This window comes from Stegodyphus dumicola, chromosome X1 (assembly GCF_044657685.1).
Source record: "Stegodyphus dumicola isolate Sdum_Otavi_A_Nest chromosome X1, ASM4465768v1".
NCBI classification, from domain to species: domain Eukaryota; kingdom Metazoa; phylum Arthropoda; class Arachnida; order Araneae; family Eresidae; genus Stegodyphus; species Stegodyphus dumicola.
Window position 1 is genome coordinate 156,462,281 of NC_140780.1, and position 16,158 is coordinate 156,478,438.

General features: G+C 31.9%; 1 protein-coding gene across 2 annotated transcripts in view; it reads left to right on the plus strand.

The window, feature by feature from the left end:
• Window positions 1-16,158, plus strand: part of HUWE1 (HECT, UBA and WWE domain containing E3 ubiquitin protein ligase 1) — a 595,188-nt gene that overhangs the window by 412,632 nt on the left and 166,398 nt on the right. For both annotated transcript variants that reach the window (XM_085806998.1, XM_085806999.1), the window contains exons 65-67: window positions 2,439-3,423; window positions 7,515-7,573; window positions 11,336-11,547. In XM_085806998.1, the coding sequence (XP_085663124.1) occupies window positions 2,439-3,423; window positions 7,515-7,573; window positions 11,336-11,547 (1,256 nt within the window). The remainder of the gene's footprint in view (window positions 1-2,438; window positions 3,424-7,514; window positions 7,574-11,335; window positions 11,548-16,158) is intronic.

Here is a 16,158-nt window from a genome sequence, read left to right on the forward strand (position 1 = left end):
GATTGAAATTTGATAATATTGTGCTGTATTGTAAGATGGCTAAAACTAGTGTTATAATTTCTCTTGTTTGTGTTTAGTTTCGAAAAGATCTAGAGATTTGAGTAAGTCAAATTTAGAGTTGTGATATTAAGTATTACATTCCCGTGTGCTCACAGGCATTAATTTTCTGAAAGATTAACCTCAAAAATTAGGAATAGTTACAATATTGTAAATTACAAGATGTTGGTGATTTATTATCCAACTAACTGCTTTATGAAATCACTAAAAGTCGTATACCATAATAGACTTGCCAATTCTCCCAAGTTAGGTGAGGCACTCCAAAGTTTCAACAATACTCCCACCAATCTGATCTGCAGTTCATCTCTCCTGTCTTCCCTCTTATTCATAAAATTTTTCAGGATTTTTATTAGTCCGATGTAATATTTTGCTAGTTTCACTATTTCAGGCACCAGAAATGCTTTGCTTTTTCCCTGGATTACCCATTAAAAAAAAAGTTTCATCATTTGCTACCAGTACCACTGTGCATGAAGGAGTAAGCTTTTAAAATGTAGTAATTCAGTTGTCTAGTGGGCATCAATATAGCTGTAGGCCAGTTAGCGCAAAGTAAGATTCAAACAGTCTGTTGCATTTCTGGGGTTGCTAAACTAAGTGTTGTGCTTATTGAGTATTTACAGTCTCTCGCATTAGTTATGCCTGTAAGAAAAATGCAGTGTTAATAAACTTTTCAGTGTTAATAAACTTATGTAAATCATAATGCTTCTATTGTTTGAGGGAGAAAATGTTTCATGATTTTTTAATTTTGTACTGTGCGAAGATTCTGTGTTATAAACTGTGCTCAAAAACGCAAGTACATTATAGATCATGTTTTCCCTCCAGTTGTACTGTGGTTTAGCAAAATTGCTATGAAGTGGTTAAGAAACATTTACATGGAGGAACCAATATAACTGCTTTTAAATCAATATGGGGGGAATCGTTTAGAGTTGATCACATTAAAAGACTTCCTTTCTACTTTCCTCTTAACCACTCCACGGTCCTGCAAATTTCAAATATTTTTTCCCTCCAAAGGTAAACTTTTTGGTCTGAAACTGGCCTGAGTTAATGATAGAAATATTTCTTTCACCTTTCCCCAGGTGTGAAGACCTATTTAGAAGTTCTGTTCAAATCAGATTGAACCTCATATTTGTTATGTATGTTCTATAATGACACTGTGCACGTGACCGTGAAACGCAAAGGCTGGCACCATGTCGTAGATGACATATTTTCTGCATTAACCCAACTGTTTGACCTAACTGCAGGCAGCATGTTACTGGAAATATACTCCTGTCAGCAAGCCTAGATATCAGTGTATTTTAGGGAGCAATAAAACTTGTTTTTTAAATATGTAAATTTCTTGGTGTAACATATTAGATAATTTTGTAAATGATATATCCTTGCATAAAAGGCATATATTAAAAAGGCTTCCATAATATACATGTAATATATTTATATATTAATATATGCTTATATATATTGGGCAAATAATTTCTTGATAAAACTTATCTGTAAATTAATTACATGTGTTCAGAACTTGCATCCCCCCCACTCTAGTCCTATGCATTTTAGGATTTTTCAATTTATATCTCATAGTAATGAAAGTAAAATCTGTTGCAATTTGTTACAATGTAAGGACAATTTTTAGCTGTCGAGTAAAAAACTATGAAGCTTGTGAAAGTAAAAATAATTTCATTAGCTAAAATGCTAGCTTTGCCTGCTTGAAATAGCCTTGAATACTGTTTTGTTATTTTCTTGATGCACTGTACAAACAGTGTGTTCAAAATTTTCCTTATATATATGTATGTGTTTATTTTTGATTTCTGTGAAAAAAGTTTTTTTTTTTTTTTTTTTTTTTAAGCTGAGATATTTAAGCTTCTTAGATGGGAGGTAGAGAAGCTGTAGGTTTACTTTTAGCCATTCTCAGTATTATGTATGTTTGTGTGAAGTAGTCATTCTAAGCCTACCTCTGGCTTGATAATATTAGAAATGCTGGAAGAGCTAGTGATAATTACATCACATTATGGTATAGATTCAAATTTGTGCTGAGGAGTTCTTTAGTACAGATATCTCATTTTTATGAAGGCAGCATTATAACCTCCTTGTTATTTCCTTATTTGGTCCATAGCGGAGTTTATGGTTCAGACATATATCTACAGTAGCAGTCGAAACTTGGTCACTGAGCAATGTACTTTTTTTATTTTCTAAAATGTGCACAAAACCCTCTTTTTCCATGCGTATTTTCTTCTATTTTAAGGTCTGAAATCTAATAATCCAAGTTATTTCTCAACAATTTAAATTTGTTGCTCGATTTATTTATTAGACCGGCAATAAAATTTAATCTTTAATTTATATGTTAGTCAAATACAGTCAAAATATCATTATTATAAAATGATATTCTGTTGCAGATTTTGGCAGTGCTGCTTCGCTGCCTTCATTTTCTCAGTCAGACATTGAAACTATAGATTTGTTGGAGCCATCTCATCAGTCTAGGAATGCAGTAATTGATCCATTTTCTCATCAGGACAGGAATGCAGTTATTGATCCATTTGCATCTCCCATACAAGATAGGAATGTAGTTATTGATCCATTTGCATCTCCCACACAAGATAGGACTGCAGTTATTGATCCATTTGCATCTCCCACGCGAGATGAGTCATCAAATGGTATAGTTGAATTTCCAAGTTCATCGAATGAACAGGTGAATTCAGAGGATTCATGTGAAGCTTCAGAAACTAAATTGGATGACTCGCGTTCTTCTGTAGAGACAATAACTGTTTTAGATTCTTCTGACGAGGAAGAAGCAAAGAGAACACAATTTAATGAATCACCAAAAAACCTGGATACAACAATAACAGTGTCAGATTCATCAGATGATGGAGAAAGAAAAAGTACTTCCGAGAATATTTCAGATACAACAGTAGTTGAGTTGGATCAGTCTCGTAATGATGGAGTATTAGTCCCACCAAATGCTGATGTAGTGATGAATATGAGTCATGTAGACAGAAGAAATTCAGTAGGAACTATTAATGTAGATCTTCCTATAGATGAGAGGACAGGTAACTTTCGATTGCCAACTTTAAGTGTTGTTCTTCATGATATAAATGCATGTTTGCCTGATGATAATACAAGTTCTTCAGATAGTTTTGCTCCGCAAACCGATGATGATGTAGAAGAGAGAAATTCACGAGAGCCTTTAAGGATAGAGGATCTGCCTAGAGATGAAAGAACAGGTGCTATTCGATTGCCATCAGTAAGTGTTGTTCTTCATGATATAAATGATCTTTTATCTCCAGCTGAAAGATCAACAATTTCCTCAAGTAGTTATGTTCCTTCTGGAGACCAACCAAGAGTGTCTACACCTAGTTTGCTGTCAGATGATGCTGTACCATGGTATGTTCTCAAATAATTATAGTTTAGGATTATACATATTTCTATTTTTTTTTTTTCTTTTTGCATGCTATTCTTTATTTTCAATAAATGCAAACTTTTCAGATTTTAAGCTTCCTTTCTGTTAAATTAAATAATTATTCTGTTATTGTTGTTAAAAAATAATTGCTGTAGAGCTGTTGGATTGTGTAATGTATGCATTTTCTACTGTTAAAGTTATTTATAATATATTTCATATCATGGTGGATTATCATTTAAAAAAATGCCTTTTCATTACTAGTGTCAATTTGAATTGCAATTGCCTGCAACAAGAATCTTGAACTGTAAAATATTCCTGCAGATGATTATAAAGCATTGCAAAAATGATTGGTTGAGTCTCTCATTCTCAGCTATAGATTGAAGCAAATGTGGTTTTAACCCCTAGCGCTCCGCACATTTTTGTACCACTGCCTACCAGCAACTCTGGCACATTTTCACAGCAGAATGCATCATCCAGAATATCTGCATAAATCTCTTTCTTGTAAATATTTTACCATAGAAAGGGATGTGACTATTCTCCTTAACTGACCAATAATCCTGCATATTCGCCAGGGGTATCGTACCCATATTGAACTCCAATAAAAGTTTAAAACTCATCCTCTTCCACCGCACACCACGTTTTCCAAATAGAATTACTAGATATGTCTTTATTCTTTAGAACGTTTTCTGCGTAATTGTTGATTTCTTTTATAACTTCATTTACCAGTTTGTTTGTGAAAAATAATTTGAAATATTGTGTCGGCTGTGCAGTATTTGTAGGAATTTGTGGTCTATTTACCTTTGGTGGTACACTAAAATGTATTCTCTCCGGAATATCTAATTCTTCCGTGACATTGCGCCATTCATCTAAGTCTTCCGGGGACTCTTCGCTTTCACTTTCAATAACTACCATTCGTCGTCTCTACACATCTTCACTATCACTTAACTCTATATTCTCGTCACAATAATTATTTTTCTCCATGTTGCTAACCATAAAATGGGTAAAATAATATTTCAATCGTAACAGTAGCGAGATGAGCACGTTTTAACTACAGATAACAATTGCCAACACCGACAGTTCCGTAACATCTTAAGTCTAATCATGCTAAAAACATTGGGCTCCGCAGCGGAGCCTACGGAGTTATGGAACAAATGACGGATGGCTCCGTAACGGTGTGAATGGAACGCCAAGGGTTAATATGTTTTGTATTTTTTAAACATAATTGGGCATATTTCATGTTTTTAATTAGCACTGCCCTACGTTCTTATCTGTCGAGCCTTATCTCTAGCCAAATAACACTGATGAATAATAGAAGCTTGATCCTTGATGAATTGACTCGCTGCATTTTTCAAAAATTTCCTATGTATAACATGACTGTGAGTTAATTTCTCTTGGAAAATGCTCTTGAAGGTATTCCTCCCCTTCTCTGAGCCAATTTGTCTTAGAAAGTTCTCAAAGACATTCTTCCCCATAGGCAGGTAGCACTTGTATACTGTGTTTGAACAATTCTGTAATCTATCATTTGTGATACAACATGGTATAGGTATACAGGGTGTTCATAATTCAACAATGGAAAAACAAAATTAAAACATAATTTTACAAAGTAACAGGAAGTAATTTATGTTGGTATAGTCTTTAGTTCAGGAAATATCCTTTGTACTAATTTTTGGGAATGGAAACAGGAAGTGCTGTGAAGAAATTCCAGTCAGAGATGAAATTCTTTTGAAACATAAATAATTCAAATGAACAACCAGACTACCAGATTTTTTACATAAAGAATAATAGCTTAATTCCTAACACACAACTGATACATGAACCCGTGTATACTCATCAAACCTAACCATCAGCATTTAACAACTTTGTTAGATAGATACTCTCTAGGTCATGAGATATAATTTGCATTACCATTTCAAATTATAAACATTCATATTTGGGGTGGTGTTCTGTAAGATTAAAATGTTATACTCTGATGTATGAAGAAAAGTAAAAAATTATCCAGTGTTGTGTTTCCAGTTTATTTTGCTCTCAGGACTTGAATAAGTATCCCATTTTTTTATGTTCAGTGCACTTGATCCAGCAGTCATATCCAGCAACTTACATATTCTCTCCAAGAAGATGCTTTTTGTTTGCTTGCACAAGCATTTATGTACTGTTTCTTGTGTATATTTCGTCTTAGAATAGCGACAGCATTGTAAAGCAATTTTGAAGGATCTAAGAAATGATAGTAAAGATGCAATTTCTCAAAGTTTCAGTGAATGCAGCAGCTTTCAACCATGCATGTGCTCTGTAGCATTTCCTCCATCTTGTACAGACTTTATTGAGTCTGAATTTTTCGTGTATATTTTGAAAGGCAGAATAATGGCCAATTTTCAAAATTCTCTGGTAACTTCTCCTTTTAGCTAGTATCAACCCTTGAGTTTGATAAACCTTTTAGCCTGTGTTGAAGTTGAGGGGCATCTTGCTCTTTCTTCATGCATATTACTTTCATAGTCTCAATCTTTTCTTACGTGCTTCTTCACTGTAAAGTGTTCCTGAATTGTATGGAAACTCTTCAGTGAATTTCAGCCCGACAACTTCTGACAACAGAAATTGGACCAGTCTTCTTTGTTCCTTGTTGATATTCACTTGTAGCTTTATCGTATCAGCACTATCACATAGCAAAGAAAATGCCAGGATCAACTTCAGTCATATGCCCACAAGGGTACCAACTCTCAGCATGTATGGGAAACTTCAGTCATGTGACCACAATAGTCAAACCCTAAGTGTGCATGTACAGAAGGCAGTGTGACCAAGCAAAGATTTATAACAAAAGTGTGGATAATTTTATTTTTCCTTCTTTTCAGCTGTTCTCATAGCCAGTGCCAGTTCTAAAACTAGTGGAGTTGGGCAATAAGTCTTATATGCATAATTATTTGACTTTTATTTATTTTTTTATAAAAATAGCTCCTCAAGAGCATTCTGAAAATGTGTAGGATTTATTCTACCTATGTTTTTAATGAATCCCCAATTTTAAAAAAGAAACATATTAGCATAATGATATTTGCTTCTAACTGCAGTTGTTTTTAGAAAATAGATGAGATTGCTACAGTATAAGGTTCATTCAATGGAACAAAGAGCCACGTTTTTCCATTTTGAAGTAGATTTTTGGTTATCTAATATGTACTATTCCTTTGCTTTTCATACTTGAAAAATATAGCATCACTTTCAGAAGTAGATGTAGCACACAGCTAAACTTTATCATTTTGATTCTAATTTTTCAAGTAAATACTTAAATTCTCTACACATGTAATTATTAATTTTAAGATAACGAATAAGTTTTCCTGTAGTATATTTCTGAGCAATAAGAATGTCATGATGAGGAAATAATAAACATCAATATATTCATCATAAGATAGAAATCTCTTTATATAAAAGTTCACTTAACTATTTTTTTTTTTTTTAATGCTTCAGAAAAAATGTTTAATACTTTTTCAAGGTAAAGTTTAAAGAAAAAATTGAATTTAAATTTTCAGAGTATCGAACTTTGATTACTGTCAGTCAGTGTAGATATTGAAACTCCTGGTTTCTTTTTCAAAATCTGCTGCACTGCTGCATTTAAAAAAATAATATATGCTATTGCAAACAGCTACATTAAAAAATTTTCTTGCTGCGCTAACTGAGTCAAAGTAGTTTTTAGTCACATAATCAAAACTAAGAAATACGTAATTTCTCTCAATTAAAGCATTTTAGGTTTTATTTGACGGAATATTTTCTGTTTTTTGTATTAGTAAAAATTAGCATTTTGTCATTTATGGTTGTAGATGTTTTCATGCAAAAGTAATTTTCTCTTAATCTCTGATTTTATAAAATAATACTGTTTTATAAAATGTTAAAGAATTCAGTCTTCTCCTGAAAACCTTAGAGTAATGGCTGCCAGTCTTTTTAGTACTGCTGCTAGTATTAATACTGCATGATTTTTGTTCAATTTTTTAGCTTTTAAATTGAGCTAACTTGTTTGTTCTCTCTTCAATGGTAATTTTTTCAAATGCGTATCTGAGATATTTGTATGCAATTTAGTTTTATTTTTTCCCTATAGTGAACAGCCAAACGTAACTGAAAATGATGCTCCCCCTGACTTTTCCAATGTTTTAGGTGGTAAGAGAAATTCTGTTTTTTATATATATTTATTAAAACCAAGCCACTTAGTTCACAGTCTGGTTTCTAGGCTTGATGCATCATTTAATGGGATAAATAATTGCTATGTTTACAAAATGTTTTTTTTTTTTTGGTGGGGGGGTCATTATTTTTTTTCATACTTTTCATTAGTAATATGACATATAAGGCACTATTAATCTTATTTTTGTATGAAAACAAATAATCCGAGCAACATTCTTGAAAGTTTCGCACTTAGCCTTAGTAGGACTCTTGCTCTTGCAAAGCTATCATAAAAGGGAAAGCTATTTTAGATTCAAGTGGTAGGAAAATATGCCAAGTGTTTGTCTCATTAAGTATTAATTTTACACCTTAAATATTACTAGAGGAATAGATTTTAAATAAAATCAATAGTTATTAAATTATGTAAAAGGGAAATTCCTTTAGGACAGGTTGTATCAGTAATTCTTCAGATAAAAGTAGCTCTGTAGCATTTTCTATTACAGTCAAATACCGAAAATCCGCAGACCTGAAATCCACGTTCCCTCTCAAAATATAAGCATTCAGTTTATAGGTTCCACAAAACCGCAACATTGAGTACGAAATATCGAAGGAAAAATACCGAATAATGACATCATAATTACCGAATAATAATAAGTTGTAACGGAAATACCAAATTATTGAAATAAAAAATGTTTTAAAGAATAGGATAAAAGTTTCTTCCCTCTAATCTCTGCATTGAGGTAAAAAAGCAGAGGATTCACTCAACTCTTTAAGTTCACGATTCACGTATTTTCTGAGCTTTGTTATTTTATTTATAGATTGTTTTGTGCTGCCTTTTTTTATCCCAATATTTTGTGGATAAATTGAGAATATTTTAAATTTCAGCCCTTTTTAATACAATAACAGATAAAAAACGCACTCATGATTTTACTGCTTGCAACGTTGAAAAACGTAAACACGTTGCATTGACGGTAACACAAAAAGTGCAAAAGTTGGAGGCAGGTGCTACTCCTCGATTTATAGCAGAATGGTATGGAATTGAAACACGATTGTGTATGATATACGAAAAAATAAAGAAAAGCTGTTGAAATTTTACAGTAACAGTGATTCTAACACTGGAATCCGAAACCGGAAATCTTTGCATGAGGCGAAATTGGCAAACCTCGATGCTGTGTACATATAGTAAATGAATAATATAATCAAATTATATATGTAATAATAATTTAATGCATATAATAAATTATTGCAATATTGTATATAATAATTTATTTAAATGTATCTAATACGCCTTATTTATTTTGCCCGAATATTATGCTTTATCTCTTCTGTCCTGAAATCCGCAACATCGTAAAATCTGCACAGCCTCTGGTCCCAAGCTTTGCGGATTTCTAGACTTCTACTGTATTTGGAATGTCTTAACCTTTCATGCAATCCAGTGTTCAGCCTCACAGCACTTAATGTTTCCAAAAAAGCTATAAATAAGCAGTATTTTATTTATTATAACCCCCAAAATAGCCTGATTTTCTATCTTTACTTCCTGTCCCCCGTGTGTATATGTTGGGGGATTAGAATGCAGAGATTAGAATAGAGAAGGGGTATACATACACATGTGTGTGTGTGTGTGCGTGTAAGTAATTAAAAAGTATATTCTCCAAGGTATAGCCTATGAGATAACATGATACTTAGGTTCCTTTACAAAATAGTATAAAATAGTATAAAAATAGAAAAAGATGAAAGCTTAACCTTATTCAAACTTAATATGTTATGAAAATGTTATATATATATTATGAACTTAATATGAAAGTTAATATGTATGTAGAATAAAGTATAGGCTATCTCAAAACATATTAAAAAAAACAATAACTACTACAAGCAGCGGTAAATGGAATAATTAGCCTAATTCACCTTGGACCAACTCACCAATTAGCCTAATTCACCCTGGACTTTTCAAGGGAAATGCATGGCGAGATTCGAACTCTGCTAAATTCCACAATGCATTTCGTCAAACAGGACATTGAGACTGATAGCCAACAAATTTTTTTATTAAAAAGGTCAAAATATTAATTGTATCCAAGTCTCAATTTCCCTATATATGTGTAATATATTCAGGAGCAGAAATTTTGATGGCGTAGAAGTGTTGATCCATACTGACTAGGAAATTGGAGGCGAAGACAGATTAAATCTTCAGTTTTATTTTGAGCAACATGTTGCGGTTACACACAAGTCGGCACATCAAATGTGCCTGTTCCGAAAGGCTTACATTTTTTGATAGATTTGCAGCAAAAAAGAAGAAACAGACAGACTACAGTCAAGCTAAGGCAAAGTGTACAAAGCAACTGTGTTATGTTCAAGATGAAATTTTAAGTCAGACTGATTTAGTTGTGATTCTCAAAGCATTTTGATTGGATAGTTAATATTGCTGTAAAATTATTATTGGCTGCTTGAGTTTTAGTTAAGTTTACATCACTGGAATTACGTAAATGCATGCTTTGAGAAATAGTCATTATATGACAGATTTTTCTGGAAATGACACACTTCAAATAGATGTTGCTATTTTTAGAATAGAGAAGGGAGATTTTATGCTGTTAATTTAATCTTTTATATATTCTGTAATTTTTTTACATATATATATACTATTTTATATTATTCGGACACATTTCAAGGTGCTGGTGTGTATGCCTAAAATTTCATGACTATTTTTAAACGCATGTTTACAACTGTTTCCTCTCTCTTCCCCCAAAGTTGGGCTTTCAGCCAACTTCGGCTTGGCCACAACTAAGGCCAGAAGTGGTAGCCACTTTATTATAGAAGCACCTAATAGGTGGGCCACCTCTGCCTCCTATGAAAGGATGGACAACTACAACCATGCCTTCTCTGGGATTTGAACCCAGGCACTTTGCTATTGTAGTCGGCTTCCTTAAACACTGTACTGTCTGGACGGCGACTACTGACTGTGTGGAAGGATAATTTCGATACATGATATATAGAGGGCTGTTTGTACTGATGTCATATACTGTGCTATAAAATCTCTGCAAAACTGTAAAAGTTTCTTCAGTTTTGGCTGAACGTTTATATTATGTATGTAGGGTCTTCAAGGTAAATGTTATTTCAAAGTAAAGCAAAAAAAAATAGTAATAATAATAATAATAATAAGTAAATAAATAATTTTTAGATTATTAGTTTTAGTAATTATGTTGGTAAGTGTGCAAACCGAAACTGTGCCAGTTTTATCTTTGCTGTTTGAAACTGTTAGAATGCTAAAAATTATCTTCTACGAACTGCTGCAGTCTCAAAATGTGATAATGTTAAATCCTTATTATGGATATGCTGATAGTTATTTTCTTAGATATGTTTCTTAAACATATTTTCTTAAAATTTTTATTTCAGTTGGTTTGACAATTCAGTTAGTTCTTGTAAATAGTGCATGCTTGTAATATTGGGTATTCTAAAGATGTTGTGATAGCTAGAAAATATCTACATCATCAGAAGTTAAATCATGTTATTATATTCTCATCGTGAAAGTTTTGTTTTAACATATGGCATGTGTAGTAATTCATTGCATTTTGTATTGCCCCTAATAGATTTACATGCCATATCTTACTGTTAAGATTCATATTTCTTTGCAGTATTTGTACAATATTAAAAATCTGTAATGATCCTTGCATTGGTGCTGTATTGCTGAAACATTAGTGTAAATATTTTTAACTATTTTAGTTATTTAAATATATATATTATTTACTGTTTTGTTTTAATATTATGTAGCTGGTGTTGAAATTCCTGAAGGTGTTGATCCTTCATTTTTGGCTGCTTTACCTGACAACATTAGGCAAGAAGTGATAGCTGAACAATTACGTCTCCAGCGTTTAAGGCAAAGAACAGAAGCAGTCACAAGTGAAAGTTCTAGCGAAGGCACTTCTTTCACTGAAGTAAATCCAGAATTTTTAGCAGCATTGCCACCAAGCATACAGGAAGAGGTTAGCATTTCTTAATACTCTGAGTACTGAAAAAATATTTCAAATTAAGTAAGGTAGATGAATATTTATTATAAATTGTTTTATGTTTGATTTTCTGATTATTCCGCTTCAAAATAATTTGGGAAAAAAATGTTAAATTTATATATGATCTGCCAATAAATAACCAGTGGTTTTGTCTTTGGTAAGTCCTGAATTTGCTTTTCACATGCCAATTAATGTTATAAATTAAATTTGATAACAATATAAATGCTGTAAGTCTGTTTTTGGATTATCATTCGGCTGGGACATTCTTTCGGCTGTTGTATGCCAAACTTAACAGTGAAACAAATGCGAAAACCTCAGCATCTGTAATCATAATGTAAGTAAATGAAATATTTTTGCGTTAGTAAACAAGTTACTGGTAAGATTGACTTTCTGTATATTAATAAAATGGTTTTAAGTAGTGAAAACTAGTAATTCTTTTGTGTAGATGTTTGATTATTTAAAATAGTCTTGAAAATTTTAAAAGAATGGTATTTTGGTATGTGTTCCGGATGTACTTCATTTTTGATTGTATTTGCAAGATGCATGATTATTTAATGCAATACGAAGATTATTATTTAATCCATTATTCATTACTGACATATTGGCCTTTTTTCACTTTTTGGACGTGTATATAACATTGAATCTTTTGCTGCATTGGAAGTTTAGTGAGATGTGATTAATTTAGTGGTTAGAAACCACTTGAGTTGTAATCAGATCTCAGTTCGATTATAATTGGAAAAACTGAAGTAATGTTGTTTACTCAGTATGTCAACATTGCTTAAAATACTTTGGTAATTCATGATTTAATCTCTTTGGAAAAGTGATGTTGCTTTTAGAAACTGAATTTTTATCTGCAGCCTGTGTGAAATATACTAAAGCAGCAATTTTATAAGGAATTGATAGTAAAGGTACAAAGGTTAGAATGGTATTGTGTTTGTAAAATATTAAAATTGTAAGCAAGCACGTACATTGGAGTCAACTTGATAATTCTTTAAGTATTTAGGAGTGTGCATTCAGTAGTAGTGAATTAGCTTATTGCAAGCAGAGTTCAACAACAAGCAAAGTGTTACCTTAATCACTTATAAACATTGTTTTTGAAAAAAAGTATTTTCTCTGTTGTTGCACTGAAAATTCTGCATGACTGTTAAACTTAGTTTTATGCTGTTTTAGTAGTACTGTTGAATTTTACAGAAGTTCCGTTGTACATTCTATTGTTTTTTATGGGATCATAAAATAGGGAACATATATGGAAAGAAGCAGACTCATAAAGAGATTTTGAAAACAATATGACATTTTATCTGATGGTGCTATTTTATCTTTATTTTGTCATCCTATGCATCTTGATAAGCATTGAATATAAAGTGTGAATCAAAATATAGATCTGTTCAGAAACAGGTTATGTGAGTATTATTTACCTGAATAAAATGTAGGGCTATTTCATCTATCAGAGTGAATATATTGTTATTATTCTGGGTCTCAGTTGCATGTTTCTAAATTGTTTTTCTTGTGTTGAGTGTCATTTAATGTTAAAAGTGAACAGTGGCATTTCAGTTATTCTGACACTGCTGTGTATCTGGATATTTAATCCATTAATGCACTAATAAGAATTCAGAAAGTGTTCTTTGAAACACTTTCTTTATTTGAATTTAAAACTGTATCGAACATATTCTATTATATCTTAAAACCAATTCTTTAATGGATTTACTCAAGTACATGGCAATAATTTTGTTCAGTACAATCAAGTTAACTTTATTGAGTGCATGAGGAGGTTAAAAAGTTCATGCGAATGTCTGAATATCCACGTAACAGAATGACACTTTTGTTCTGTGCACCAGGTGCTTACTTATTGCAGTGCGATGAATGGAATTGCGATTAATGGAATTGTTTTGTGTTTTATTTCATCGAAGATTATATATTTCTAGAACAGTTGTTTCCATAAAGGAACACAGTATTTGTTCACTAAGCAAAACAGTGAAACTGGTTTCGACTTGCTGTAACAACTCTGATACTTTCAACTGAAATAAACTTGTCAATTATTAGTGTAAGTGCTGCTTTACAAGATAACAGCATGCCCAAAAAAACACTGGATAAGGAATTCATGTTATATGATTTCAGTTGTTTAGAGTAAGGTGTTACAGTTAAGCAGTGACTCGCAGATTAAACTAGGACCAGTTGTCTGTATGTGTAACAATATTTTTTTCATAAAGGTTTATATGCTGCTTGATTTCTGAATATCTTAAGGTAATTTGTTATGCACGTTTATAGATTTAGCGCTAAATTAGTTTATAGCTTTTTGAAAAAAGAAGTAAAAGCATGTGAATAAATGAACAAACAGCATCAGTTTATTTGCCATAGAAAGCAGAACAAGTGAATCAGGATAACTGGAATACTACTGGTTGTTTTTTTAAGAGAATATGCAATGTTTTTCATACTTAATTTCTTTCATCATTATATTGTTTTTATGATAACTTTTATTTAATTAATGTTTTTTATATTTATGTGCACAGGGACTGAGAACATGAAATAATAGTGTTGCTAAATATTTGATTGTTTTGACGCTATTCGCTGAAAGTATAGTTTTCTTTTATTATTCTCCTGCCTTCTGCGTGTGTCTGACAGAGAGTAAAATCAGATACATATAGCAGTGTTTAAATTATTGTTCTTTTATCCCCAAGACAATAAAATTGTAGATTGTTTTTTGCTTTTATGTTTGCATGAAATTTGAGTCTGTTTGAATCATTTCAACAGTTCTTGTAACTTCTAAGCTAGCTGTTTTATTGCAGTGCTTAGTTGCTTATGTTAATAATAATTAAAATATATTTTGTGAATTGTGCAGCATGTTTTTATTTCATATTCTAATTTTAAACATTTAATTTGGGGGTGTGCTTTCTGTGTGATAAGGTTAAAGTTCTTTTGAAAATAAGTAAAAACTGATTGAAAGGTGTTTTGCCAGTTTCAGTATTTTGCTCTAGAAATTACAGCAATGTCTGTCTAATGATATTTGTGGTGCTAGATTGCTTAGAAAGCCAATGCTGTGTTAATATTTCTTGCATTATCATGTATTTTATGCTTAGTGCCTAACACTACTGTATTGAATTGTGCGCACGTTTGTGACAAAATAATTCTGGAACAAATTATGCAGTTTTTTGCATAGCATTTTGATTCTAATGTTTTCCACATTTTTGTTTTCAAGAGTGAATATGATCTTTGAAGCTTTCATATCAAGACTTGTTTTTCATTTATTCTGCATATATTGGCATTAGCATGCATGCTGATTGTTAGATTTTACAATATGGCTCCATCACCATAACGTGTAACATTTCTTAGTTGTTTCCTAGAAGCAGTGAATGCAAGTACTAGTCTAAATTTGTGAAGGAAGAATTGTGCTGTTTTTACAAAAATTTCAGTAAAAATTAATTTTTATTTTTTTCTCTTAAGTATTTCTGTATCACATGTTCGATTCTTGTGTCTGCTGGTGTATTAGATCTTTCTAAATGATCAGATTGTAAGGCCTTCTTTTGTATAGAGTAGTGAATACAGAAATGTAACATCTAAATTTTTGAAAAAGTATTCAGAGTACTATCTTAGCAAGCATGCAAGTCGTTGCTAGAGGCCAGAAAAAGAGTCAGACTTTGTTTTGTGCTGCAGAAATGTATTGCTTTGTATTTTTGTAGAGACATTTCTCAGTGTCTAGATATAAATATGGAGGGCACATATTAATTTATGGTTTTGCAAGGTTATTTCTCAGTGATAATGTGCTGTTGACTGGTAAATGAGTAAAAACTTCACAATAACATGTTGCCCATTTTGCAGTGTTATGATTTCATTTAATAGCCTGGATTTTACTACTGGCATTTCTTTTGCACTTGTTTCTGACTTTTTTCCAAGGCAGAATGGTAAAAATTATATTTATGGTAGGTAAGAATTCAGCCATGAAGGAATTATGGTTTTAGTTATTACAGGAATAAGAGTTTGGTTTCAGCTTGGAGTAATGAGTAAAGCATTTGTCAGATTTATTTAAAATTGTGGCAAATGTTCATCTGGCCTTTGTGTTTTCACTTTTATTCCCCATTTTCTTTTTTAATATTACATGTTGTTTAAGGCTGAGTTTTTGTATTTTGTAGAGTATTGGTGGAGGCAACTTATTTTTGTGTTGCTAATTCTTTTATGACACTATTAAATTAATTGAAGATGATATTAAAGATCACTTTGGAAATAGTATAAAGTTAGGTTTGAAGTGCAGGGCTAGCAACAAGAGTTTCATATCTTGTTTTTTATGCCAAAGCAGATTGTGTTAGACAAGATATATATAGCCATGAATGTGTCATTCTAAGATAGAAATTACATCATATAGATTCCACAGACATCTGGCTAAACTTACACATTAGTTTGAAATGGCTTTACAGTTCAAAATGTGTGTCAGGATGACATTGAATGCCCACTTAGATTGAAAGGGTAACATAAGTTTTGCTATTTCATAAAGTTCCGTCTGTGATTTCCATTTGATGGAGACTAGTACGAGATGTGACTTGCTACTTTTAGCTCTTATATAATATTTAGAAGGATGAGATATCAATTAGGGAAATT